We start from the raw sequence: 27,188 nt of genomic DNA, 5'->3' as shown, positions 1-27,188 counted from the left end.
GCCACCTCGCCCGGCTAGTCTTTTGTATTTTTAGTAGAGACGGGGTTTCAGCGTGTTAGCCAGGATGGTCTCGATCTCCTGACCTCGTGATCCGCCCGTCTCGGCCTCCCAAAGTGCGGGGATTACAGGCTTGAGCCACTGCGCCCGGCCCCTTTTCTTTTCTTTTCTTTTCTTTTCTTTTCTTTTCTCTTCTCTTTTCTCTTTTCTCTTCTTCTTCTCTCTTTTCTTCCTTCTTTTGTTTGTTCTTCTTTCTTTTTTCTTTCTTTTTTCTCTCTTTCTCTCTTTTTATTTCCTTCCTTCCTTCCTTCTTTTGTTTTTCTTTTCCTTTTCTCCTCTCCTCTCTTTTCCCCCCCTCCCCTCCCCTCCCCTCCCCTCCCCTTTCCTTCCCTTCCCTGTCTTGCTCTGTTACCCAGGCTGAAGTGCAGTAATGTGATTTCGACTCACTGAAACCTTGACTTCCTGGGCTCAAGCGATTCTCACACTTCAGCCACTTGAATTGCTGGGACCACAAGCACAGACCACTACAACTGGTTATTTATTTTATTTTATTTTTTTACAGACATAAGATTTCACCATATTGCCCAGGCTGGTCTCAACCTCCTGGGCTCAAGTGATCCACCCGCCTCAGCCTCCCAAAGTGCTGGGATTAAAGGCATGAGCCACTGTCCCTGACCCTGTAGGGGAAAATGTTATTGAAAGACAAAGATGTACATCTTAGATGTGTTCATTGCTATGAGTTTTCTCTGTTTCTAAGACCTCTCAATGAAGAGATATAGAATATGTATGTATATACATACAGAAATTACATACATATGCATTCTGGCACCAGCCACTCTCCCCTAAACATTCTTCTCACTCGTTCAGGTTCCAACACACCCCTCAGGCATTGACCTTCCTTGGAGAATGTAAACCTTTTTACTAGATAATTTATGTGGGAATAGATGCAGAAAAAAAAAGAAAAGGAGGGAGGAAATGAAGAAAGTTAACACTGAAGGGAAGGAAGAAAAGAAGAAAACTGGAAGGAAGGCAGGCTGTCTATTCCAGTTAAATGTTATTAAAATTTCTTCATGAAACTAAGGCACCTTGAAGCATTTCTTATACAAGTAGTAATGAATCATTCAATATTCACATGCTGAATGTGGGAATTTAAAAAAAAGCGATTAATACAGTTATATCAATCTTTTGGCTACCATTATATTGGCTTCATACTATTAGGCCTAATATTGGAGAAATAAATTAGATGTTTCTATGATCTAAGCTCTTCCTGAAACCTCCTCTCAGAGAAATATTCAGGTTACCAACCCTCTTCTAAAATATATCGTCACAAACTGCCCATATATCTATATTTTTCCCTTCCCTTCCGTTCCCTTTTCCTTTCCTTCTCTCCTGTCCTTCCTGTTATTCCTTCCTTCCTTCCTTCCTTCCTTCCTTCCTTCCTTCCTTCCTACCCCCTCCCTTCTTCTCTTCCTCCCCGCCCCCGCCTTTCTCTTTCTCCTCTTTCTTTATCTTCCCCTTCCTTGACCTGCTGGGCTCAAGTGATCCTCCCATCTCAGCCTGCCTGGTAGCTGGGGCTGTAGGCACATGCTACCATGCCCAGCTAATTTTTTAAACAATTTGTTTTACTTTGGGAGGGGTAATATGGGGCCTTATTATGTTACCCAGGCTGGTCTTGCACTCCTGGGCTCAAGAGATCCTCTAGCCTCAGCCTTCTAAAGTGCTGGGATTACACTCATGAGTCACTGTGCCTGGCCCTGTTTTTCGTATAGGTGAAAAATACAATACAATTACAGCAAATTCAACTTGACAATGAATCTTTTACTTTTTAACAACATGGCTAGATATTATATTATCAGTTTTATATATGTAATAGAATGTTCAAATGCAAATTTTGACTGAGGCATATTCTCAAATAAGGTTCTAAACAAGAAGCGCACATTTCAAAATAGTGGATTAGAATCTATCTGACAATACTTCAACCCTGATCTCTCTTTAAGGCTATAAAGTACTCAGTAATTGAAGACTAAAGAAATAAGTCTGGAGACAGCTCTGTATAAGTTCTAAGTCTCACGCTCCTGCCAGGAAACAAGTAAAGGAAGCTTCCCTATTTATCTCATATCAATACACATGATTTTAGGAAAACCATTTGAAAAGTTTATTAAATATTTTTTGTAATCTGACACCTGAGTCATATCTCAGAAATATAAAAGTCAAGACCCTAGATAAAGTGACCTATGTTCTCAGAATGAAGAGCTGTGGTTTGAGAAATAACCTTCCCCACCAAGTTTATTAGAGCAAAGGATATTTGGCCTTCCCTACAAGCCAGCTCTGGGTCATGAGATAAAGAGCACAGATTTAGAATTGCCTAGCAGTGTCTAAGGCTTACATGGAGAAGCATGAGGAACAGAGGATAGCTGAAGGTTGTGTGCTGAGTCAGAGGGGGTAATCTAGAATAGAAATGCATCATGAAAACTTTAAATGAGAGACACTCAGAATTGGGGATGTTAGAATCAGAAAAAGAGAGACATGGACAGCATTAAACAGCTTTCACGCACAAAGAGCACTGAAGCTAAATCCACAGCCAGTGCAATGAGAACTTTTATGCTTGCTTCCTGACATAGCCTCCTGAATGCTTGCTCCAATAATGGAATGTTTAGAAGTCAAGACAAAAAGAAAGGTGTGCCACTAACCACATGCTCTCTTTCCCCTACAGACTACTCGACTGAAGAGGGCCTATATGAGAGGAGGAGAGAAGCTTTCACTTTATATCTAGTTACAAGTTGTGAGACTGCATTGGACAGAACATAATAATTATTAAATTAAAGTAGAGTTTTATAACTTAGTTACCTTAGAATATTTTATATGATGACCAGGGTAGAAAAGGTACCTGTTTAAAGGCAGAGAAGCGACTAATCTCTTAGAATAGTTTGGAAGTGGCTTTGTTATTACATCTCAAAATATATACATGTTTAATGTAAGACTATCTATATATTTTATCATTTAATCTAAACAGAAACATCCCAATTTAATAAAATTAAATTTTATCAATTTAATAATAAATTTCATAAATTATAGTACATTTATGTAAATATATAAATGCATTAATAATTTATGAACTTATTATTTTATTTATTAATGTGGCAAGTAACTGTAAGAAAGGCAAATAATTTTTATTACATTGCAAAGTATTTTAGTGGCAGAATAAGAATTTGAATTTAGGTAGTAACTGATACTTCAAATTCAAATTCTTGGGCCCAACCCTAGGCCCAAATTACATTTAGCTGATACTGAAGCCCAAATACTCTGAGCTACTCCGTATGAATTTGTGTCATCTGAACACAGATAAATATGATTTGATCATTTCATCAAATTTTTGAATTAATACATGAGACAGACATTACTGAAACCCAAACCTTTAAGAAACGAGAAAATCTTCTCTTTCTGTGGACATAAAATAAACAAACAAAAACCTTTTAGGAACTCCACTTAATAATAAAATGTTCAATTGCTTAGGAAATCTATGCCCTTTCCAAAAATCCTGAACATTTACTAGACCAACTATACATAAGTGTACTAACAGTATTATACTAATTATACTATACTACCGAAATATAACTACAGTAACATTCAGTTGTTACAATTGTTTTTGAAATATTGAGGTGCTTTTTAAAAATGTTTCATTGGAATCCACATGCATCCTCTCCTGTTACCCCTTGGTCGATTAGTAAAATTCAATTATATAAACAAACCACAATCATAAAATACAAATGAGAATTCATCCTCTACTCAAACTAGATTGGAGTTTCTAGTATCTTGTACTCTCCATTTAGTTTCTATCTCCACAGCATGTCCTTCCTCGCTCCTTTCTCTTTCCTTCATTTTTTCCCCCAAATCTTTTCCTATGCTATGGAAATCAAAGAATTCTTGGTGTCAGAGAAAGCTATATAATTCTACCTTGGGAAATGATGCAATAGTTACTACCCAATCACATCATGCTTGTAAAGTAACCTAAGTGCCTAGCCTAAAACTTGTCCCTACGTTCACAACAAAAGTCTCTACAGATAATAAATGTTGTAATATATGAAAATACCTGGTATAAAGTGGGTGTTCCAAAATTGCAGCCCCCATGAATACATATTCATATGTCTTACTATCTTATCTATCTTTCAATGTCAAGTTTGAATCTTATGTTCTCTATGAGGCCTAGTCTGGTAAGTCCTGTCTCGATGAAGTGATCTCCTTCCTGTTGTTCCCTTTCACACTTTTATCAGCCTTTCGTTTGTTATCTTTCAAAATAAGCTTTATTCTGCATTATGTTATTTTAAAAATTCACAAGACCTTATAGAACCATTTTTTCAAGCTCCTCAACAATTTAAGATTTTAGGCCAAAGGAATTAAGACACTTTCCCCTAGTCACACTAAGTTAAAGGCAAACATTTGTTCTAGTTCACCATTAGTGCTTAATTATCTCATCGAAAGCTCCACAAGGACTAAAATTATGCTATCTCCTTTTATTATCTTTACTCCCTGAAGCTAACAGTTAGTGGTAGCATCACCAAGTAGGCACTCAATGCACTCTTGATACATTAAATTATACTGATTTTACATCCAGGAGGGATTTCTGAATGTGGCCAAGCACAAGATTCACCTGAGGGCTTGATAAAATATATAGAATCTTGTCTTTACTCCCAGATTCTGACTGTAGCTCTGCAGTGGGCCCCAGGAATCTGTATTTTTAACAGATTCCCCAACCGAGTAGATCTTAATGGTTCAAGAAGTAGTGCTTAAGAATCACTGACTAGGACACATACCCTATTCTGGAATGTTTCCAGAGGAAAAATTCCACAGTTTTGCTTAGTAACATGTTTGGTGTCTAATAGACCTTATAGTTAAAGAAAATTTTTTTTATAATGCTGTTAACTAAATTCTCATGACTGCAATTTCTTCCCTACTAACCCGGGTGGAAATGGGTAACAGCTGGTCCTTTAATAACCCTTGAAGATTGTTATTAAGTTACTCATCCACCTTCTCTTCCCTCAGCTAAATAGTTCCAATCTTTCTCAAATATCCAACAGGCACTATTTCCCAAGCCCTCTTTTCTCTCAGAGTTGTCTAAGTTTTGATTTAACACTAATAGCCTATGTTTGTGCTGTATTAGATAAGATGTAATGAAAAGCATTTTAAAAAATTTGGAGAAGTAGCATACAAGTGGTAGGATTTGGTTTGCGAGTGATATTTTTATATGTCTTGTCTGCACACATCTCTATAGGTTTTTTTTTTTTTTTAAATATTTCTAAGCAGATACAGAGGCAGTACAGTGCCAAGGACTTCATATAGCCAGGGCAGGGCACTAGGGCTTCCACTAACAGGGTATGTATCTTGGAACAAGTTATTTTCCCTTTAATATTGTTTGTTTCCTTACAAGGAAGACAATCTATGCTCTACCTAAACTCTAGCAGTTATCGTGAAGCTCCAATCAGAGCAGCCGAAGGAACTTTGAAACATACAGAGTCCAGTCTGTATCTAGACTTCAGGATTAGACACAAAGGAGGCTGGTTTAATGGAAAGTGATAAAGAATTGATCCATTCATGTTCACGTGAATGCTAGAAAGTTAGTAGCACGGGGATAAATATTGCAGGATTACTCAACAACGTCAACTGTCTGAGATACAGCTCGGACAAGTCAGCAGGCAAATTCATGGCTAGTTGAGCCAAACTTCAAATGGGAGTGTTCCTCCTCCAACAACTAACCAGTGATTTTCTTGAAAGGCAGATGGTTTTCTGAGCTCTGATAATTGTATCTGCCCACCCTGGACCTAATTTCTCAGCAGGGTTTCCTCATGATGGCCCAGCTGTGGTATCACTCCTGCTGTGGTATCTCTATTGCAATTCAGCCAAAGCCATTCTATTGTAAACTGTGATGGTTATACATGGGTTCATAGCAGAGCAATACCCATTGTCAAAGAAGAAATCGGATGTAGAGTGTCAGCTGTAGGAGAAAGACTGATTCAGCATCATCATCACCTACCACCCTGGTCAGTCATTATTCAATAATAGCTATCATTTACTAAGCGTTATTAAATAGCTCGTTGACCTAGGTGATGATGATGCTAGTTCTCTGTTGTAAATGATGCAGTATATTATCTCATGTAATCATCATATGGTAATATGAGTTAGTAATTATCCCACCTTACTGATTAAGAAACTGAAGTAGAAAGAGATGAAATCATTTGACTGAGATGCCATAGTCACCTGATCCTCAAAATCAGACTACGGGATATCTGAACCAATGCTCTTGAACACCAGTCTTCATCAGTTTGGCCTGCTATAGCAAAGTGCCATAGACTGGGTGGCTTATAAATAATAGAAATTTATTTCTCTCAGTTCTAGAGGCTGGAAGGCTGAGATCATAGTGCCAACATGGTCGGGTTCTGGTGAGGGCCCTCTTCTGGGTTACACACTGCCAGTTTCTTACTGTATCCTTGCATGGAGAAAAGAGGATGTAGTCAGTCCATTTCAAGCATGCTACACAATTTTAAGGTTGGACATGGAACTAGGGCCTGATAAAAATAAATGATGACATTGCATCCTGCTTGAGGAAACCTTCTGGTAACTTTATTATTAGAGATTGAAGTCATAACTTATTGGCGAAGCATCTAAGACTTTTCAACCTCTAGATCCAAATTTTTCTCAGTCATATTCCCTGACAGTACCCCTCATTACACCCCATACTCAAAGACAAACAAAAACGTCTCCTGCCTGCTGCTCCGCTTTAAGCTCCCCAACCTCACAACCTTTGTTTTCACTGCTCTCCCTAACTCTAATAGTCTTTACAAAATTATCATGGCCAAATACTAACCTTTCTTCAACAAACAATTTCAGCATTCCTGCTTCATTTCCTTATTTCTAATCTAAACAAGCAGATGTTATTTTTGAACTCCTATCTTTTTTATTCCTAGAATTTTCTGTTCTATAATGTTACGTGATAATATCTTATCACTCTTAAAAATCAGTAATTTTTGAGGGCATGTACTGGGGGCTAAAGACAATGTCACATACTTTCCTAACCTTCACGTCAATCCTATGGTGCTGGTGTTATCATTTTCATTTTATGAGAAGGAATTCAGATTTGCATAAGGAACACAAGGTCTCAACACCTGGGTTTACATCCAGATATCTCTCAATGTGAAACCTGTGTTATCCATAACCACACAGTACTATCTCCTTATTGTTAGTAAGCTCATAAAAACAAAATCTGCATCTTGCTTATATTTGATTCCCTACACATTGCACATGACAGGCACCATGCTTTTTTTTATTCCTTTGCAAATTGATTTAAATTAAATTCTGCCTTAGAGCATAAGCTTTCTTGAAGCTGTATATTCACTCCAAACACAAAACAACCTGAGACCTTCTTCGCCTTTGTTCATCATTGATGAATGTTTGCTTGTTCTTTTAGTTACATTAAACTCTTTTATTCATTTTTACTTTATACTGGCTCCCCACGTTTTGTTGCTGAACTGACAATCCTTCATTTTAGCTGTTTGACAGCTTTTACGCCCTGCCTGCCAGCATCAATATTTACTAATGGACCCTTTATCTTACAAAAGCTGTTTTCAATCAAGAAAGATAATGAAGAAATTACTTGACCCTAGACATGTAGCTACCAGTAACCACGGCCTGTATCATTTGGCTTTTTTGCCATCTGTGCCCAAGCAACAGGGCAGGGCAAGGAAAGGATAGAGGAGCAGAGATAGCAGAGGAGAACTCCAAGGAGAGAGAAGATTGATGATTCAGAAGCAGGAAGGGAACAAGTTTTTTTGAGTCTGTTTCTATGGCCCAGACATTTTACATGCATGTTCCTATTTAATTCTCAAAACAATGCTAAGAGATTATGGCTAGCCCTTTTAATTTTTTCTTAAATGAAGAAAAATTGAGGATCAAAGACAAATGATTGGCTCAAAGGAAAAGAAATAGAAGTGAGAGAAACTGTTTATTATGTTAATTTAAGTCCCTGAAATTTGGAACTGTCCAGAACAGATTTGAATCCAGGCATTATCCATAGGATTAGGTAATCTTGAACAAGTTTTTTGTGTGTGCATAAGTGTGTGTGTGTGTGTGTTTGTGCATGCGTGTATGCATGTACATTTAGCAAATTTCCTTTTTCCCCCCCAAGGCTTATAGTTTTGTATTTTTTAATTTTTCTACTTTTATCTTAGGTTCAGGGAGTAATGTGCAGGTATATTACATGGGTAAATTGCATGATGCTGACACTTGGTGTATATGAATAATCTATCACCAAGGTAGTGAGCATAGTACCTGATAAGTAGCCTTCTAAACCACACCTGCCTCCTACCCTCCCACTTTGTTTATTGTTCCCATGTTTATGTCCACATGTATTTAATGTTTAGTTCCCATTCGTAAGTGAGAACATGCAGTATTTCATTTTCTGTTCCTGTGTTAGTTCGTTAGTTCATTTAGGATAATGGCCTCCAGCTGCATCCATTTTGCTGTAAAGGACATGATTTCATTATTTTATATGGCTATGTAGTATTCCACAGTGTATATATATCATTCTCTTGTTATCCAGTTCACTGTTAATGGGAATCTTAGATGATTCCATGCTTTTGCTGTAACGAACATATGAGCGCACGTGTCTTTTTGGTAGAATGATTTGTTTTCCTTTTGAGTATATACCCAATAGTGGGATCACTAGGTCAAATGTTAGCTCTGTTTTAAATTCTCTTAGAAATCCCCACACTGCTTTTCGTAGTGGTGGAACTAATTTTTATTCCAACCAGCAGTGTGTGTTTCCTTTTCTCTGCAACCTCACCAGTATTTGTTGAATTTTGACTTTCATAACAGCCATTCTGATGGGTGAGAGATGGTATCGTATTGTGGTTTCGATTTGCATTTCTCTAATGATTAGTGAGTATGAACAGTTCTTCATGTATTTTTTGGCCACAAGTATGTCTTCTTTTGAGAAGTGTCTGCTCATGTCTTTTGCCCATTTATTAATGGGGTTATTTGTTTTTGTTTGCTGATTCGTTTTAGTTCCTTATTCTGACTATTTGACCTTTGTCAGATGCATAGTTTGCAAACACTTTCTCTCCTCTGTAGGTTGCCTCTTTGTTGATAGTTCCTTTGGCAGTGCAGAAGTTCTTTAGTTTAGTTTGGTACCACTTGTCAATTTTTGTTTTTGTTGCAATTGCTATTGAGGACTCAGTCATAAATTCTTTGTCAAGGCTGAAGTCCAGAATGGTATTTTCTAGTTTTTTTTCTAGAGTTTGTCTTGTTTGTCTTGTTTTAGGCTTTACATTTAAGTGTTTAATCTATCTTGAGTTTATTTTTGTATATAGTGAAAAGAAGGGGTCTAGTTTCAGTCTTCTGTATATGGCTAGCTAGTTATTCCAGCACTGTGTATTGAATAGGGAGTCATTTCCTCATTGCTTGTTATTGTTGACCTTGTCAAAAATCAGGTGGTTGTAGATGTGTGACTTTATTTCTGGGTTCTCTATCCTCTTCCATTTGTTGATGTGTTTGTTTTTGTACCAGTACTATGCTGTTTCAGTTACGGTAGCCTTGTAGTATAGTTTGAAGTCAAGTAGTGTGATATCCTCTGCTTTGTTCTTTTTGCTTAGGATTTCTTTGGTGAATCAGGGTTTTTCGGTTCTGCATGAATTTTAGAATAGTGTTTCTAATTCTCTGTGAAATATCACTGGTAGTTTGATAGGAATACCACTGAATCTATAAATAGCTTTGGGCAGTATGTCCATTTTAGCAATATTGACTCTTCCTATAAGTGAGCATGGAATGGTTTTTCTTTTGATTGTCTCATGTCTGATTTCTTTCAGCAGTTTTTCCTAATTCTTGTAGAAATCTTTCATCTCCATTGTTCACTGTATTCTGAGGTATTTTATTCTCTTTCGTGGCCATTATAAATGGGATTGTTTTCTTGACTGAGCTTGGATCATACTAGTATATAGAAATGCTACTGATTTTTGTACATAGATTTTGTATCATGAAACTGCTGAAGTCATTTATTAGTTCTAGAAGCCTTCTGGTGGAGTCTATGGGGTTTTCTTGGTATAGAATCATATTGTCTACAAAGAGATATTCTGACTTCCTCGCTTCCTGTTTGGATGCCTTGTATTCTTTCTCTTGCCTGAGTGCTCTGGCTAAGACTTCCAGTACTATGTTGAATAAGAGTGGTGACAGTGAACATCTTTGTCTCATTCTGATTCTCAAGGGGAATGCTTCCAGCTTTTGCCCATTTGGTATGATGTTGGCTACTGGTTTGTCATAGATGACTGTTATTATTTTGAGATATGTCTATTCAATTCCTAATTTGTTGATTGCTTTCAAAATGAAGGATTATTGAATTTTATTGAAGGATTTTTCTGTATCTATTGTGATGATCATGTGAATTTGGTTGTTAATTCTATTTATGAGGTAAATCACATAACGAATCCTGCATCCTAGGAATAAAAACTACTTGATTGTTATGAATTAGCTTTTTGATGTGCTGTTGGATTTGATTTGCTAGCTGTATTTTGTTGAACATTTTTGCAACTGTGTTCACCAGAGATATCAGCATGAAGTTTTCTCTTCTTTGCTGTTTCTTTGTCAGGATTTGGTATCAGAATAATGATGCCTACATAGAGTGAGTTAGGGAGGATTCCCATCGTCTTGATTTTTTTTGAATAATTTCAGTAGGATTTGTACTCGGTCTTCTTTATATTTCTGGTTGAATTCAGCTGTGAAGCCATATGGTCCAGGACTTTATTTGGTAGGCTTTTTGTTACTGATTCAATTTTGGAATTTGTTATTTGTCTGTGCAGGATTTTAACTTCTTCCTGGCTTCATCTTGGGAGGTTGAGTCCATCCAGGAATTCTTCCATTTCTTCTATGTTTTCTACTTTTTGTGTATACGGTGTTTGTAATAGTGTCTGATAATTTTTTTTTTTTTTTTGTATTTTTGTCTGGTTGGTAGTAATGTCCCCTTTGTCATTTCTGACTGTGTGTATTTGTATCTTTTCTCTTAATTTTTTTTTAATTAATCTAGTTAGTCCATCAATCTTGTTTAGTCTTTCAAAGAACCTACTTTTGATTTCACTAATGTTTTGTATAGTTTTTTTCATTTCAATTTTGTTCAATTAACCTCTGATTTTGTTTATTTCTTTTATTCTGCTGGCTTTGTGATTGGTTTGCTCCTGTTTTTCTAGCTCCTCTAGGTGACACAGTAAGTTGTAAATTTGAGATTTGTCTAACTTCTTGATGTTGGGGTTTAGTACTATGAATTTTCCTCTTAATATTGCTTTACCTATGTTCCAAAGATTCAGGTATGTTGTGAGTCTGTTTTCATTAGTTTCAAAGAATATTTTTATTTTTGCCTTAATTTCATTCTTTATCCAAGAGTAATTCAGAAGCAAGTTGTTTAATTTCCATAAATTATTATATGGTATTAATAGATCTTTTAGGTATTGATTTATATTTTTGTTGCTCTGTGGTCTGAGAATGTGGTTGGTATGATTTTGATATTTTTGAATTTGCTGAGACTTGCTTTATAGCTAAGCTGTGATCAGTCAGAGTCTTATATGTGTCATGTGGAGATGAGAAGAATGTATATTCTGTTGTTGTCAAGTGGAGTATTCTGTATCTATTAGATGTAACTGTTCAAGTGTTTAGTTTAAGTCCAGAATATCCTTGTTAGTTTTCTACCTTGATTATCTGTCTAATGCTGTCAGTGGGATGTTCAAGTCCCCCAGTATTGTGTGATTGTCTATATTTCTTAATAGATGTCTAAGAATTTGTTTTATGAATCTTGGTGCACTAATGTTGGTTGCATATATATTTAGTATAGTTCAGTCTTCTTGTTGGTTTGAGCCCTTTATCATTATGTAATGGCTTTGTCCTTTTTGATCATTATTGTTTTAAAGTCTATTTAATCTGATATAAAAATAGCAACTCCTGATCTATTTTGTTTTCCATTTACCTGATAGATCTTTCTCCATCCCTTTACTTTGAGCCTATGGGTGTCATTACTTGTGAGATGAATCTCTTGAAGACAGTAGAGAGTTGGGTCTTGTTTCTTTGTTCAATTTGTCACTATATGCCTTTTAAGTGGGGCCATTTAGCCCATTTGCATTCAGGTCAATTGATATGTAAAAATTTGATCCTGTCATTGTGCTGTTAGCTGGTTATTATGTAGACTTGATTGTATAGCTCCTTTATCATGTCATTGGGCTTTGTGCTTAAGTGCGTTTTTGTGATGGCAAGTATCGTTCTTTCAATCCCATGTTTAGCACTCCCTTTATGACTTCTTTTAAGGTAGGTCTAGTGGTAAATTATCCCCTAGGCATTTGCTTGTCTGAAATTAACTTCATTTCTTCTTCACTTATGAGGATTACTTTGATGGCATATGAAATTTTGGCTGGAATTTCTTTTCCATATGGATATTAAAAATAGGTCCCCAATTTCTTCTGGTTTATAAGGCTTCTGCTGTAAGGTCTACTGTCAGCCTAATGGGGTTCCCTTTATAAGTGACCCACCTCTTCTCTCTAGCTGCCTTTAAGATTTTTTTCCTTTGCTTTGACCTTGGGGGATCTCATAATTATGTGTCTTGGAGATGGTCATCTTGCACAGTATCTCAAAAGGGTGTTCTGAATTTACTAAATTTGTTTGTTGACCTCTAGAGGGATTGGGAAAATTTTCATGGACTATATCTTCAAATATGTTTTATAAGTTGCTTGCTCTTTTTCCTTTTCTTTTAGGAATGTCAATGAGTCATTGGTTTGGTCTCTACATAATCCCAAATTTTTCAGAGGTTTTATTCTTGTTTTAGGTTCTTTTTTATTTTATTTTTGTCTGCCTGTGTTGCTTTGAAAGAGCAGCCTACCGCTTCTGAGAGTCTTTCCTGAACTTGGTCTATTATTTTGATAAAGTTTCCAATTATATTTTGAAATTCCTGTAGTAAATTTTTCATTTCCAGAAATTTAGTCTTGTTCTTTCTTAAAATGGTTATCTCATTATTCAACATTTGGATCATTTCACTGATCCTTTGGATTAGGTTTCAATCTTTTCTTATATCTATCTTAATGAACTTCATTGCCATCTAGATTCTAAAATCTATGTCTGGCATTTCAATCATTTCAATCTTCTTGAGAGCCATTGCTAGGGAGCTAGTGTGATCATTTGCACGTAAAAGAGACACTGGCATTTAGAGTTGTCAAAGTTATTGTGCTGGTTCTTTTTCATCTATGAGGGCTGATGTTCCTTTATCCTTTAAAGTTACTGTTCTTCCAGTAGGGCTTTTTGGTTTTTTGTTTTTATGATCTTTATTGCCCTTGAGTTTCCTTTTTTCTTTTATTTTTGAGACAGGGTCTTACTCTGACACCCAGGCTGTAGTACAGTAGCATGATCATGGCTCACTGAAGCCTTGACTTCCTGGGCTCAACCGATCCTCCCAGCTCAGCCTCCCAAGTAGCTGGGACTGTAGGCATGTGCCACCATGCCTGGCTAATTAAAAAAAAAAAATCTGTAGAGATGGAGTCTCACTATGTTGCTCAGGCTAGTCTCAAACTCCTGGGCTCAAGTGATTTTCCCACCTTGGCTTCCCAACGTGCTAGGATTACACATGTGAGTCATCATGCCCAGTCTTGAGAGTTTGTGGTGCAAGCTTGGTGTAATTGAATGACTTTATTTCTGGATGTTTTCAGGGGGCTCAGACTCAGCTCTGTACTCCCAGGTTGTCTACTCTAACCCTGGGTGGCTGGGATCAGGTCTGCAGCTTTGTCCTTTAGCCCATCAAGGTTGAGTGTTGCCTGAGCTTGATGGCCTAGGATGCTCCCAGACTGCTGGCAACAGCACTCTGTAGGGGTGAGTGGGGGGTCATGGGTGTAAGTGCTCCAGCAGGGGTGGTAGGGGCACCATAGATGTGAAGCATGGTAGCGGTGGCAGGGGCACTGGGGACAGGAAGCACTCCAGCAGGGGCAGAAGGGGTGCTAAGGCGGGGAGTGCTTAACGTGAGCATCAGGGGTGCCATAGGCAAATGTGCTCCAACAGGGTAGGGACAGGATTGCAGGAGAACACATTCAGCGGGGAGGCTGTCAGCAAAGGTGCTCTGGTAGGGCAGCAGGGAGGCTAGGACAAAACCACTGTGGTGGTGGACACTGGCAAAAGTGCTCTGGTGGAGTAGTTAAAGCTGTGCTGCATGCAGACATGGCTAGGCAGGGACTCTGAAAGGGGCTGGCGGACAGTGGGGTTCACAGATCAGATTCATCCTGGTCCTGTAGGAAAGAGAGCCCTGCTCCCTCCAGGTTTAGTGACTTATGTAACTCAGAGCCATTATATCCTTATGAGCCATTCAGGGCCTGGAACATGTCCCATATTCAGCAACCCCATGAAGGATTCCCAGTTTCCTCTCCCTTTCATCCTGCTATCTGGGTTGTCTCTCTAATATCTTTTACTCCATTCTTTCAGGTGATCTGTTCTGAGTATGCTGATTTACTGGATATTTTGGTCTGTTTTGGTGGAAGACGTTCCTCCTGGCAGTATCTAGTTAGCTGTCTTGTCTTGGATACACTGTCCAAATTTTTAATTTCCAAGCATATAAAATGAGAATAATAGAAGATAAGCTCTGATGGTTTACTATGAGGATTAAATGAGATAATGGATATACAGTTTTTAGCCCAGTTTCAGATACAAAACAACTGCTGCAAATATAACAAGCTTTTATATTTTTATTCTTATTAGTACTAAAATGAAATAATGGCTCCAACATTTAAATGTGAGCCCATTTCCCTTTGAATTCTATGTTATTTCCATGCTATCATGAAGTCTGGACAAGTCAGTAAATAAAAGGAATAAGAAAGAAAGGGCAAGAATAATATATTAAAAAGCTCTCTCTATCTGTAAAACAGGCTTCATTATGTTGATTAGACTATAGGAAGAGTTCTCTCCAGCCCAGATTAGTACTTCCAAAATTTCAGAATTCACCAAGCTTAGTCATTCTCCAGTTTTCTGGGTAATGTAATGGTACTTTATTGCCATGCTCAAGTTGATTCCTTTATATTCATATTGCAGTTTTATAGTAAAATTTGCTCTTTATCAACACATACAGCATATTTATTGTGTTGATAAAGCAGCAGAATACAATGTATTTGAAGCAGAATACAACCTATTTAAGTGAGAGAAATATGTTCATACTTTATTCATGCTACTCTAAAATCATAGAATCCTCAATTTTTATAGTTCCCATAGGAAAAATTGTTTATAACGTTAATCCTTTGAAGATGAAAGAATGTTAAAAACTTAAAAAAATATAATCCTGATAGCCTGGACATCTGTATTCTACTTCAAACTCAACCTTGTACTGTGTGACCTTGCTTAATCTGTCTGTTGGTATTTGCAAAGCTTTGGAAATAAGGAAAATAAAGCTTTTATTTTTTATATTCACCTATGATAAAATGTTTTGTACAGCACTAATTCGTATATTTGATGAACAGGTGTTCTCTTTCATTTCTGCTTTTTTATAAACATGACCTGGTCTATTAGTCAAACAATGGTCTTAGTCTGTAAAAGGTGGATGCATAATCAGTATTTAATTACTAGGCATGTTATTGTCATTGATTCCTGGAAAAAGTGAGAATAGTTACATATCTTCACTTTTTACAAAAATGCACATGAACACATGCTCACACAATCAGGACTGAATTTCAGCTGAAGCGTGTACTCCCTACAACCCACCCATGAATGGGTCCACACCACTAAGATTCAGTTTCCGTCTACTTTTCTAGTCCAGACACCCACCACGAGCCTAACATGTCAGTTTTTCAACAGTAAGTGAGCTAGCCCCTTTATCTGACATCAGCTTTATCAAGAGCTGGAACATTGTCTTTGAAAAAGAGTGAGTATGATTTCACTGAGAAGCCAGAAGAAAGAAATGAGGTAGAAGAGCCTGATTGTTGTAGGCATGAGAGGTGGCAGCACAGCGTAAAGCTCTCTGCACCACTCTGTCTAATGATAAGGGTTCTACCACCTCTCTAGGGACAAACTGGGATGGGACAAACTGGGACGGGTTCTCCCTACAGCAACCAAGCGTGCTATTCTCTGTCCTTTTATTAGCAAGGCAACTTCCACTGAAACTCTCCCCTGCCCAGTGCCATGTACTATCCTAGAAGAGAAAGACTCTGAACCTGGACTCCAGCCCTTTCTCTATGTTGAATTTTAGGATCTTCATGACTTACAGATGAGATGGTTTTACAAATGAGATGCATCTGTGAATTGTCAGAGTGGCTGGCACAGAGTTGATGATAAAAACAACACCACAACAAAAAACCACTAGTTTTCTTTTGAGTCTTTTTCTTCTGATGATCTCCTTAAAATATTTTCCCACCTTCCTGTATATTGCCTCATAACTCTTTATCAGATTTCATGACCCTTATATCTTTACATAGCTGCCTTTCTGTATTCTAACAGTATACTCCAAGCATGATGCAAAAGGTCTGTGGTATAGTTGCTAGAAAATGAAGGATGAGTGAATAAAGCAATAAATGAAAAACTAAAAGTATAAATAGAATTGTACTAATGTATGCACATATGCCTGATACTTAAGTTATAGAAAACTCTGGGTGAGTGTCCCTTCCTCAGGAAAGTTTACCTCGATCACATAGTGTAGCGTTTGCAGAAAGTTATGATTATATTTTTGTGTTTGTTTCTTTCTTATAAAGGCAAAAGACAGTAATGTTTAATCTTGTACTTTTGTTTTTGTTTTTGTTCAGTTAGGAAGAAAGTTTACTCCTGGAACAAACATTGTACCTGGGTCAAATATTGGTCTTCAATGTATATGAGTAGAACAAATGAGTCACTCACTTCTCTCTCCTCCCCCTTTTTCTCCTTATTCTCCCCTTCATCTTTCCTCGTATTCTTTTTCTTTTCTTTTTTCTGAGACGGAGTCTCACTCTGTCACCCAGGCTGGAGTGCAGTGGTGCCATCTTGACTCACTGCAACCTCCGCCTCCCGAGTTCACGCCATTCTCCTGCCTCAGCCTCCGGAGTAACTGGGACTACAGGCTCCCGCCACCACGCCCGGTTATTATTTTTTTTTTTTTTTTGTATTTTTAGTAAAGACGGGGTTTCACTGTGTTAGCCAGAATGGTCTCGATCTCCTGACCTTGTGATCCGCCCGCCTTGGCTTCCCAAAGTGCTGGGATCACAGACGTGAGTCACCGTGCCCGGCCTTCCTTGTATCCTTTTTATTCTGCTTTCCCTGATTCTCACATTTATACACCTCTTCTCTCTTTTTCACTCATTTAAAAAAATTTTGCATATGACCTTCCATCTTTCCTGCAAAATATAAACGCATTGTACTTGATGAAAATGATAATAAAGAATGTGATGATGATGATAGTAATAACGTAAAGTGTGTAATATGCCAGACATTATTCTAAGCATTTTACCTAAATTAACTCACTCAACCATCCCAGAAATCCTATGAATCGGGTGCTCCTCTAGTCCCCAGTTTACAGAAGAGAAAACTGAGGCTTGGAGAAGGTAACGAGCTACTCCAGGTTTTGGAACTAAGAAGTGTCAGACATGGTTACAAATCAGAGGGTTTAACTTCAGAGTGTAAGGTCTTTAACCATTTAGATACGCTACCTCCCTAAAACCTCAATTGCCTCAAGTAATGTGTTTTAGGAATCTCTGGAGAGCTTTGGATTTTAGGATAAAATAAGATAGCTTTTACATTTTCTTTGTTACTCTTTCACCAGTTTCTAAGAAAATTCACTTCACATTATCATTCTGAAAATAGATCTGACTGGATTGAAACTCTGAACCACTCTGGCCTCCCCTGCTGTCAAAGGCAGCCTGACAGCCTCCATAGTTCTTGATCTGGGGAATTATGGGAGAATCTTGAACCTGTCAGGATGCTTGACCAAGTCCTTGTCCAGTGGGTGAATGATAGAAGCAACATTTCTGTGTCTACTTCATGTGCCATCTGGGAGCAGCCAAATCTCAGAGTTCTGTGCAGGATATCTGCAACTAAAGCCCCCAGTAAAATGCTATGTTGTGAAGGAAAGTGGGCGTGAGGTCAGAATGAAGGCACTGGCTGGGAGTCAGCATACCTGAGATGTAATCTTTCCTCAAGATCCCCAGCTGTGTGATATGGGGCAAGCCACTTAACATTTTCAAACTTCATTTCTCTAGTTATTATACAAAGAGGTTTGGCTAGTACATCTTTCAAGGTCCCATTTATCTATAAAATTCTCCGAAACTCATTTAAAACAACACACAAAAGAAGAAAAGCAAAATAATGAATTGTCAGTTCAGGCAATTTGACCCCGAGGCTGCAACTCTGAAATTTAAATCAGAGCCTATATGAAACTATCTTCTTCCCCTCTCCAAAGGACCTCCCTACTGAGTATTAGAATACCAAAAAAAAAAAAAAAGAGAGTAATAACTGATGGCTTATGAAGAGAGGTAAAACAAATGAAAATCAGCTGTGAAGGTGAGTCAGGTGCTGGGAGGTGGTAGAGATCTGTAAGAAGGGGGCATTAAAATAAGAACAATAAAAAGAAAAATGGACCTGATGTGATCTGAGAGATGGAGTCGGAGACTTTATGTCGGAAGAAGGTGGTGAGTGAAGCAGAACTTACCTGAGTCTGAGACTGAAAGTGTTGTTAAATTTGGCTTTTAGGAATAGTCCTCTCAAAGTGATTCAAACAACAAAGATGACTTATTCATGACCTCATAAAGTGGAAGGTCTTCAGTATGTTTCATTCAGTCGCTCAGTGATCTCTCTAAGCAAGTAGCTTTCTTCTGTCTCTCTACTCTGCCTTCCTTTGTGCCAATTTCAACATTATTATAAGGCTGGCTTCACTCCTGGGGTCAAGATTATTAAGCTACTTTTTGTACTACAATTTCCCAGTATCTACTAGTGGGTTGGTTTTGGATAGCTTACCCTGAAGGGCAAGTAACTATTTCTATAAAGCCCTTAGAAAATCTTCTCCCATGAGTCATTGATTCAACTTTAATCACATACACAATTTTATATCAATGTCACTGACCATGGGCATGATGTCCTCTGACTGGCTGAAGCCTCTATTACCCAAATTAATCACTATAGCAATGGGGTGGGGTGTTCCTTACGGGATTATATAAATTTTAAATAGTACAAGAAGAGCTGGGGCACTTAATCTCCTCTACACCCAGGGCTGCTTTGCAATGGAAAAGGAGAAACATGAATATTGGGAGGCAGCAACCATGGCTATGTCATGAAAAGTCAAAACAAAGCAAGGTTTACCCTGAGAACTAGTTTTGATTGATTGGAGTACAATAGGCACTTAGAAAGACAGCCTGAATGCCATGTGTTTGCAACTCTTGATTTAGCAGAAAAGTATATTAAAAAGAAGAAACAGATGTTGCCTGATTTCTGAAGTCCAGTTATTTAGAATCTGGAAGAGACAAGGCATTGCTAGGTAGCCTTCAGACTGCATTTGGTCCTGTATCTGCATCATAATATCCTGTACTACTAAAAGTTGGGTTTACTTAATAGGCTTTTCAAATTCTGCAATTTTTGCCTATAGACTCAGCAGAGTAAATGAAAAAATTAAGACAAAATTAACACAACAAATGAAATGAGATGCAACTGAATTTGATACATAAAGTCGTTATTACATCTAGGAGTAAATAAAAGGAGCAAACTGCATAGAACACAGTCTACAACCCATGATTATCCTGAACGTGTCTCCTGGTCATTAGTACATGGGCATCAGAGAATAGATGGAGATATTGCTTATTCAGTTTTCCAGGCTTAGATTCAGCCTCACAAGTGGGGGAAGGGACAGGCAGAAGTTGGTAATTCACTGTGTACAAATATTGAATTCAATAAATATGTGTTTAGCATTACTTAAGTACATATTTTTCTATAAGAAAATCTAGTAAATGTAGATATATGTTCTATTTAAAATAAATTTCCAGTCTACCTGGAATGTGGGTAGGAGTGGCCTGTGTTAATGAAGGTTCAATCAGGAAAATAAAAACTATTCTGAGAGGAAATCTAGTACAAAGAATTTATTACACAAGTGATGGAAGAGATGAGAAGACAATGGGGGCCTGGGAAGCACCCCAAGATTATCAACAGCTGAACTACACAAACATCCCTAAGTTTTAAAAGGAAAGGAGAAGAATTGTGATATTGCTAGATTCTGAGACAAGGTTTCACAGAACCACAAGAAATTTGTCCAATGGACTAAACAGAGAAACAAAGGAGAACCAGCCACAAGTACAGACATCACCTAAGGTGGAAGTGGAAGTGGATGTTCAGGGGCAGATACTCTGGACTTTCCCTTCCTCTCACCCTCCAATACCATTTCAGTGCTCGTATTGTTTGAATATCTATGCATCTCTTCAAATGAGATTCTGGACCATGCAGTATACAGGGCTATATTCCACAGAACAGAGACAAGGAAGAACAAAGAATTAACCTTATGAAAACCAGACAGGACTGACACAGAAACTGTCATAATAGCTATAATTTATTACTTACTATGTGCTAAAAGAGGATGCTAAATATTTTTCATCCTATTTTATCTCATCCTCCCAACAGACTCATGAGATAAGTTCTATTATCAATCTTATTTTTTCAATGAGGAAACTTGCTTGGAACAGTTAAAGAAAACAAAAGAAAATTATATGGCTTATGAGAGGCTGAGCCAAGATTCAAATCCATGTCTGTCAGTCTGTCAAGCCCAGGTTTTCCCCCCTAAGTTGATGACACAGACTCCCATAGCAGGCAGGCTGTAAGATGTATCATAATGTGCTCGAGTTCTTCATGCAGATAGTAGGAGTTTGCATTGGGTGTATCTAAGAAGCAATTATAAAGGCTAGGACATTGGAGTTATTTCTTCAAAAATGAGAGCACAGAAATGACAGGGGCAAAAATAAGATATGGTGATAATTGGCAAAGCAATGCTGGAGATACTAGGGCAAATGGGAGAGATAGCATAGGTATGAACAATGACAAGAAACTGCAGGACATTTTAAAGAAGGGTGTGTGTGTGTGTGTGTGTGTGTGTGTGTGTGTGTGTGTGACAGAGAGAGAGAAAGACAGAGAGGAGAGAGAGACAGACAGAGAGAGAGAGAGAGAGATCTAGTTTAAATGTTGTACAGAATAACATTCAAAATATAGTTTAGAACCTGAGGTTAGAAGACCTCTGATTTACACTAAGGGTGCATTTTAAAAGAAAATAAAAACATATAATTTATAATAATTTTTAATACTTGCATAATTTATAAAGCTCTTTCAAATCCATTATTCTCCAACCAGCCTTGATATAACTCAAGACTATTTTTGCTGATTGTACATGATGGCATTGAGACTCAAGAAAGGGAATCAACTTTCCAACTATTGCATACTGATAGAGTTTGGCTAATTGTCCCTGCCCAAATCTCATGTTGAAATGTAATCCCTAATGTTGGAGGTGGGGCCTGGTGGGATGTGTTTGGGTCATGGGTGTGGATCCCTTATGCCTTGGTGCTGTCCTTGTGGAGGTGCATAAGTTCTTGAAAGATCTGCTTGTTGTAAAGTGTGGCACCTCCCCACCCACTTTCTCTCTTACTCCTGCTTTTGCCATGTGCCGTGCTTACCCCTACTTTTACCTTTCCCGATGAGCAAAACCTCCCTGAGACCTCTTCAGAAACCAAGAAGATGCCTGTGCCATGCTAGCACAGCTTGCAGAACCATGAGCCAATGACATCTCTTTTTTTTATAAATTGCCCAGTCTCAGGCATTTCTCTGTAGTAATGCAAGAATGGCCTAATACAGAAAATTAGTACTGAGGAGTAGCACATTGCTATAAAGATACCTGAAAATGTGGAAACAATTTTGGAACTAGAAAATGGGAAGCTGGAAGAGTTTGGAAGGTTCAGGAGAAGATAAGAAGATGAGGGGAAGCTTGGAACCTCTTAGAGACTGGTTAAATGGTTGTGACCAAAATACTGATAATAATATGGACAGTGAAGGTCAGGCTGATGAAATCTCAGACAGAAATAAGAAAGTTACTGGGAACTGGAGTAAAGGTCACCCTTGTTATGCCTTAGCAAACAGCTTGACTAGCAAAGAGCTTGGCTGCATTCTGCCTATGCCCTAGGGAATCTGTGAAAATTTGAACTTGAAAGTGATGATTTACGGTATGTGATGGAAGAAATTTCTAAGGAGCAGAGTATTTAAGAAGTGGCAAGGCTGCTTCTGACAACATACACTCAGATGTGGAAGCAAATAAATGACTTAAGTTGGAAGGTATATTTAAGGGAAAAGAAGAGTGTACAAGTTTGGAAATTTTGCAGCCTTGTCATATGGCAGAGAAAGAGAAAACTTCTTCAGGAGAGGAATTCTTGCAGGCTGTGGAGCAACCACTTACTATAAGATTTATGCAATACAAAAGCTAGGTGCTGATAGCCACATATATGGCAAAAAGGCCTTGAAGGCATTTCAAAGATATCTGAGGCACTCCCTTCCATCACAAGCCTGGAGGCCTAGGAGGACTAAATGGTTTTGTGGACCAGGGCCAGGGTGGTGCTGTCCTGCACAGCCTTGAGACACTGCTCCCTGCATCCAGGCAGCTTCAGCTTCATCTGTGGCTCAAAGGGCTCCAGTACAGCTAGGGCTGCTGCTTTGGAAAAGGCAAACCACCATAAGTCTTGGTAGCTTCCATGTAATATTAAGTCTGCCAGTCCATAAAATGCAAGAGTGAATGGAGTTTGGCAACCTCTGCTTAGATATCAGAGGATGTATGAGAAACCCTGGGTGCCCAAACAGAAGCCTGCTGCAAATGCAGGCTCTCACTGATAACCTCTATTAGGGTAGTCTGGAGGAGAAATGTGAGCTTGGAACCCTGACACAGAGTCATCACTGGGGCACTGCCTAGTAGAGCTGTGAGAAGGGGGCCACTTTCCTCCAGACCCCAAAATGGTAGATCCACTGGCAGTTTGCACCCTGTGCTTGGAAAAATCTTTAGGCACCTGTGAGAGCAGCTGCAAGGGCTGAACCCTGCAAAACCACAGGGGTGGAGCTGCCCAAGGCCTTGAGAGCTCACCCTTTGCACCAGTGTACCCTGGATGTGGGACATTAAGTCAAAAGAGATTATTTTGGAGCTTTAAGATGTAATGACTACCCTGGGATTCAAATTTGCATGGGACCTATAGCCCCTTTCTTGTGGCCAATTTCTCCCTTTTGGCACAGGAATGTTTACCCAATGCATGTACCACCAATGCATCAGGGAAGTAGCTAACTTGTTTTTGATTTTACAAGCTCATAGGTGGAAGGAATTTACCTTGTCTCGGATGAGACTTTGGACTTTTGAACGAATTCTGGAATGATTTAAGACTATGGAGGAAGGTATGATTCTACTTTATAATGGGAGAAGGATGAGATTTGGGGGTACAGGGAGTATAATGGTATAGTTTGGATATATCTCTTGCTCAAATCTCATGTTAAATTGTGATCCCCAGTGTTGGAGGTGGGGTCTGGTGGGAGGAGTTTGAGTCATGGGGAAGGATCTCTTATAGTTTGGTGCTGTCCTCACCAAAGTGAGTTTTCACATGGTCCAGTCATTTAAAAGTGTGTGGCACCTCCCCGCAACCCCTTGTTCCTGCTCTGCCACGTGAGATACCTGCTGTGGCTTCAGCTTCTGCCATAAGTAAAAGCTCCCTGAAGCCTCCTGAGAACCAGAGCAGATACCTGTGCCATGCTTGCACAACTTGCAAAACCATAACCCAGTTAAACTTCTGTTCTTCGTAAATTACACAGTCTCAGGTATTTGTTTATAGAAATACAAGAATGGCCTAACACATATTGTAAATATTACGTGAGAGTCAAGACTAGAACTCTTGCTGCTTACTCCTAATCTCAGATCTCTTCACATATAATCAATATGAATTTGTGAATAAATTATATATTTGGCTTCAAGACACAGCAACTAATTCTAAATAACTCAAAGAAAAAGAAGCCTCATTATAAGCATAAAAGAGAGTCATGTTTCCTTGAAGTAAAGATACAACTGAGATAGCATGATACTGGGACTCAGGTAAAAAAAAAAAAAAAAAAAACACGTTAATTTTATCTTGATCTGTTTAATCTTCTCCCAGACTAGTAACTTTCCTCACTTTTTCAGTCCACTTAGAAAGAATAAGAAAGGGAAAGATACTCATGTCATCATGAAATCTGGATTTAAGTTCTAATAACCCAAAATTATCTCCCCCTCTCTCTCTCCACCCCAAACTCTCAGGAAGAAACTATAACTAGACCAGTTTTGATCAGGCATCTCTGTTTAATTCAATCAGCAGTGAGAAATATGTGTATATAGTCACATTATTAAAAATGGTTGGCAGGGGGTCCCAGTAAAGTGAGGTCACTGGAGATCATTACTGCAAATGGTATTTATCACACTCTGACTGTATTATAAAGAATTTTTCTACTGTCAGATGGGAGGAAAGGCCATGTCTCTGTTTATCAATAAAGGCTCTAGACCAGCACAGAAGAGAAGCAGGATGATCAATTCCTTGGATTGCCTGAAGAGCAAACCCATGCCTCCTCCTGAGCAATGCCCATCAAGCAGAGAAAACCAGAGGGAGTGCCTTAGGTCTCTCCATTAGTTCACATCCAACCTGGTGACTTTTAGTCCTCCAGAGTCTTTTGCTCAGGCAAAAGGAAGACTGTCACATGAAGAAGATTAAGAAGACCCACTCACAGGTTGTGATTTCATTTAAAATCTGAGAGCCTGACTCTCTGGGATGCACCACTCTTAATAAACTTAGAATGAATTCAACATTTTATAATAAAAATGTTCCTTAGGTGGGTACAGTTAACAAAGCACCTCTATTCCTCTGATCTCATTTGATTCTCTCAGCAACTTTTTATCACGGGAAGGATAGGAAAAGCTGTTTGTTTCCCTATTTCACACATGAGTCTACTGAGGTTCATAGAGGCTCACAGCATCATGAGGTAGTTTGTGCCATTTCGATTAGATGCCATGTCTCTTTATTCCCAATCCAATGCTCTTTTCTATTATACCACAATTTTTACCTTGTAAGATCCCTCTCCTATTTCTTTCTTTTCTTAAATTTTATTAACCACCCCTCTCTGGCTTCTCTTTATCACCTTAAATATATTTTTCCTTCTAGGACATAAAATTATTTGCTATAATTGAGTCTCTTTGTTTATAACCATGTTTTCCCTTTCATTGCCTAGTGTTTCATTTGGAGATATGCAGTCAGCATTACAACAGGTATCTACTTTTCAACATGTGAGAAGCTCATCTGATGAAATTACAATTCCTAGCTAAAAGAGGCAATCAGAATAAAGTATACACTGAAGAGAGACCCATGCCTGCATTGGATTACCTTGGTTGCTTGTCAGAATGTTATTACCCAAACTCCTTTCTCCCTTTCTCATCTCTTTATCTGTCTTAGGCTGTTCAAGCATTACTATAAAGAAATACCTGAGAAGGGGTAAGTTTGAAATAAAAGAGGTTTAAATGGCTTACAGTTTTGCAGGCTGTACAAGCATGGTGCTGATGTCACTTGGCTTCTGGGGAGGCCTCAGGTAGCTTTTACTCAAGGTGGAAGGCAAAGTGGGAGCAGGCATGTCACATGGTGAATGCAGGAGCAGGCGAGAAAGAGCAGAGGGAGAGATGCCATACACTTTTAAACAACCAGAACTTATGAGAATGCAGAGTGAGATCCCACTTACCACCAAGGGGGCGGCCCAAGTGATTCATGAGGGATCAACCCTCATGATCCAAACACCTCCCACCAGGCCCCATGTCCAGCACTGGGGGTTATATTTACATATGAGATTTGGGACAGGGACAAATAATCGAGTTACATATCCCTAATTTTTTCTCTGCAAAATCATTTTTCAGAATTTTACAGTTGAAATGTGAAGAAACGGTACCCCCAACATTTTTTTTTTTTTTTTTTTGACAGAGTCTTACTCGGTGCCCTAGGCTGGAGTACAGTGACACAATCTCGGCTCGCTGCAACCTCTGCCTCCTGAGTTCAAGTGATTCTCATGCCACAGCCTCCCATCATAGCTGAGATTATAGGCGGCTACCTCCATGCCTGGCTAATTTTTGTAGAGACCAGGTTTCACCATGTTGGCCAGGCTGGTCTTGAATTCCTGGCCTCAAGTGATCAGCCTGCCTTGGCCTCCCACAGTGCTGAGATTACAGGCCTGAGCCACTAAGCCAGGACCCAACATCTTTATTTTTAAAATTCAGTGGCTTGGTATTGGAGAGAGCCAGTTGTGTGTGACTCACTGTCACACAATGCTGCTACCATTTCCCAGGAAAGTGGTTCTTCTCTATAGCCATCTTTGGACATGCATGTTTCTGAAATTTGTATATCCTGAAGTTGGGAAACAGGACAGAACTGGTGAAGTTTTTAGATATACTAGTATCCAGGTAACGGACACAGGAAGTAAAAACAAAGGCTCTTTGGATATCTGAATTCACCAGAATAGAGCTTGGAATTCTGAACGTGTAATGCTGGAGCCAGGACCAACTGCAAAGATCCTTTGGCATTGTGCTGTCAAGGAAACTGAGGTAATGTACAACAGAGGGACTTGCTGAGAGTCACCTGCAACATCCCAGTTCGGCAAGGTGTGCAGTAAACCTTGCTCTGTCCCTTTGGTTTACAAGCTGCTGCCCCTTTGTATTGAAATGAAGCATGCAGGAAGACTCAGTGAAATTACCTTTGAAAATTTCCAGCTAGGTTGTACCCTCGTAATACCAGGTTTAAAAGCACAGGGTGGTTGTAAAGAACGTTTCCAAAGGGTGGGCTGTGGGGATGGTGGAGTTGGTGATGGAAAGGAGAGAGATGGAAAGAAATGGTTTTTATGATGAGATTCTCACCGGGAGCTAAAATCATCCAGCGGGGTGGAAGGGGGGAGTTGTGTTTAATGTCTGTTAAATTCTGGATAGCTATTTAAGCTGGGAGTGGTGAATTCATGGGATATTCTGGGTCTCTTGGAAGATGGTTCAACCTTTCCTTTGTCCTTCCCCTAGAAGAAACCAAGAAGAAGGGGAAGGTATGGAAATGGATGGGTGGGTGAGGTTTAACACAATTTTGAAGTCTACCAAAACACAAATCTTTCTGCTGAACAAATCATGGTGTTTCCTGGGCACCTACATA

General features: G+C 38.7%; 1 protein-coding gene across 2 annotated transcripts in view; it reads left to right on the top strand.

Annotated features, from left to right (window-relative positions):
* LOC126938013 (uncharacterized) overlaps window positions 1-27,188 on the top strand; it is a 68,200-nt gene that overhangs the window by 36,769 nt on the left and 4,243 nt on the right. The window contains exon 3 of one of the 2 annotated variants that reach the window (XM_050762041.1): window positions 26,513-26,599. In XM_050762041.1, the coding sequence (XP_050617998.1) occupies window positions 26,513-26,599 (87 nt within the window). Of the gene's footprint in view, window positions 1-26,512; window positions 26,657-27,188 lie in introns of those variants that run through there. The other variant, XR_007719931.1, reaches the window with a different exon arrangement.

Source organism: Macaca thibetana, chromosome 15, assembly GCF_024542745.1.
Source record: "Macaca thibetana thibetana isolate TM-01 chromosome 15, ASM2454274v1, whole genome shotgun sequence".
NCBI lineage: Eukaryota > Metazoa > Chordata > Mammalia > Primates > Cercopithecidae > Macaca > Macaca thibetana.
This window is presented reverse-complemented; position numbering and strand designations above follow the sequence as displayed.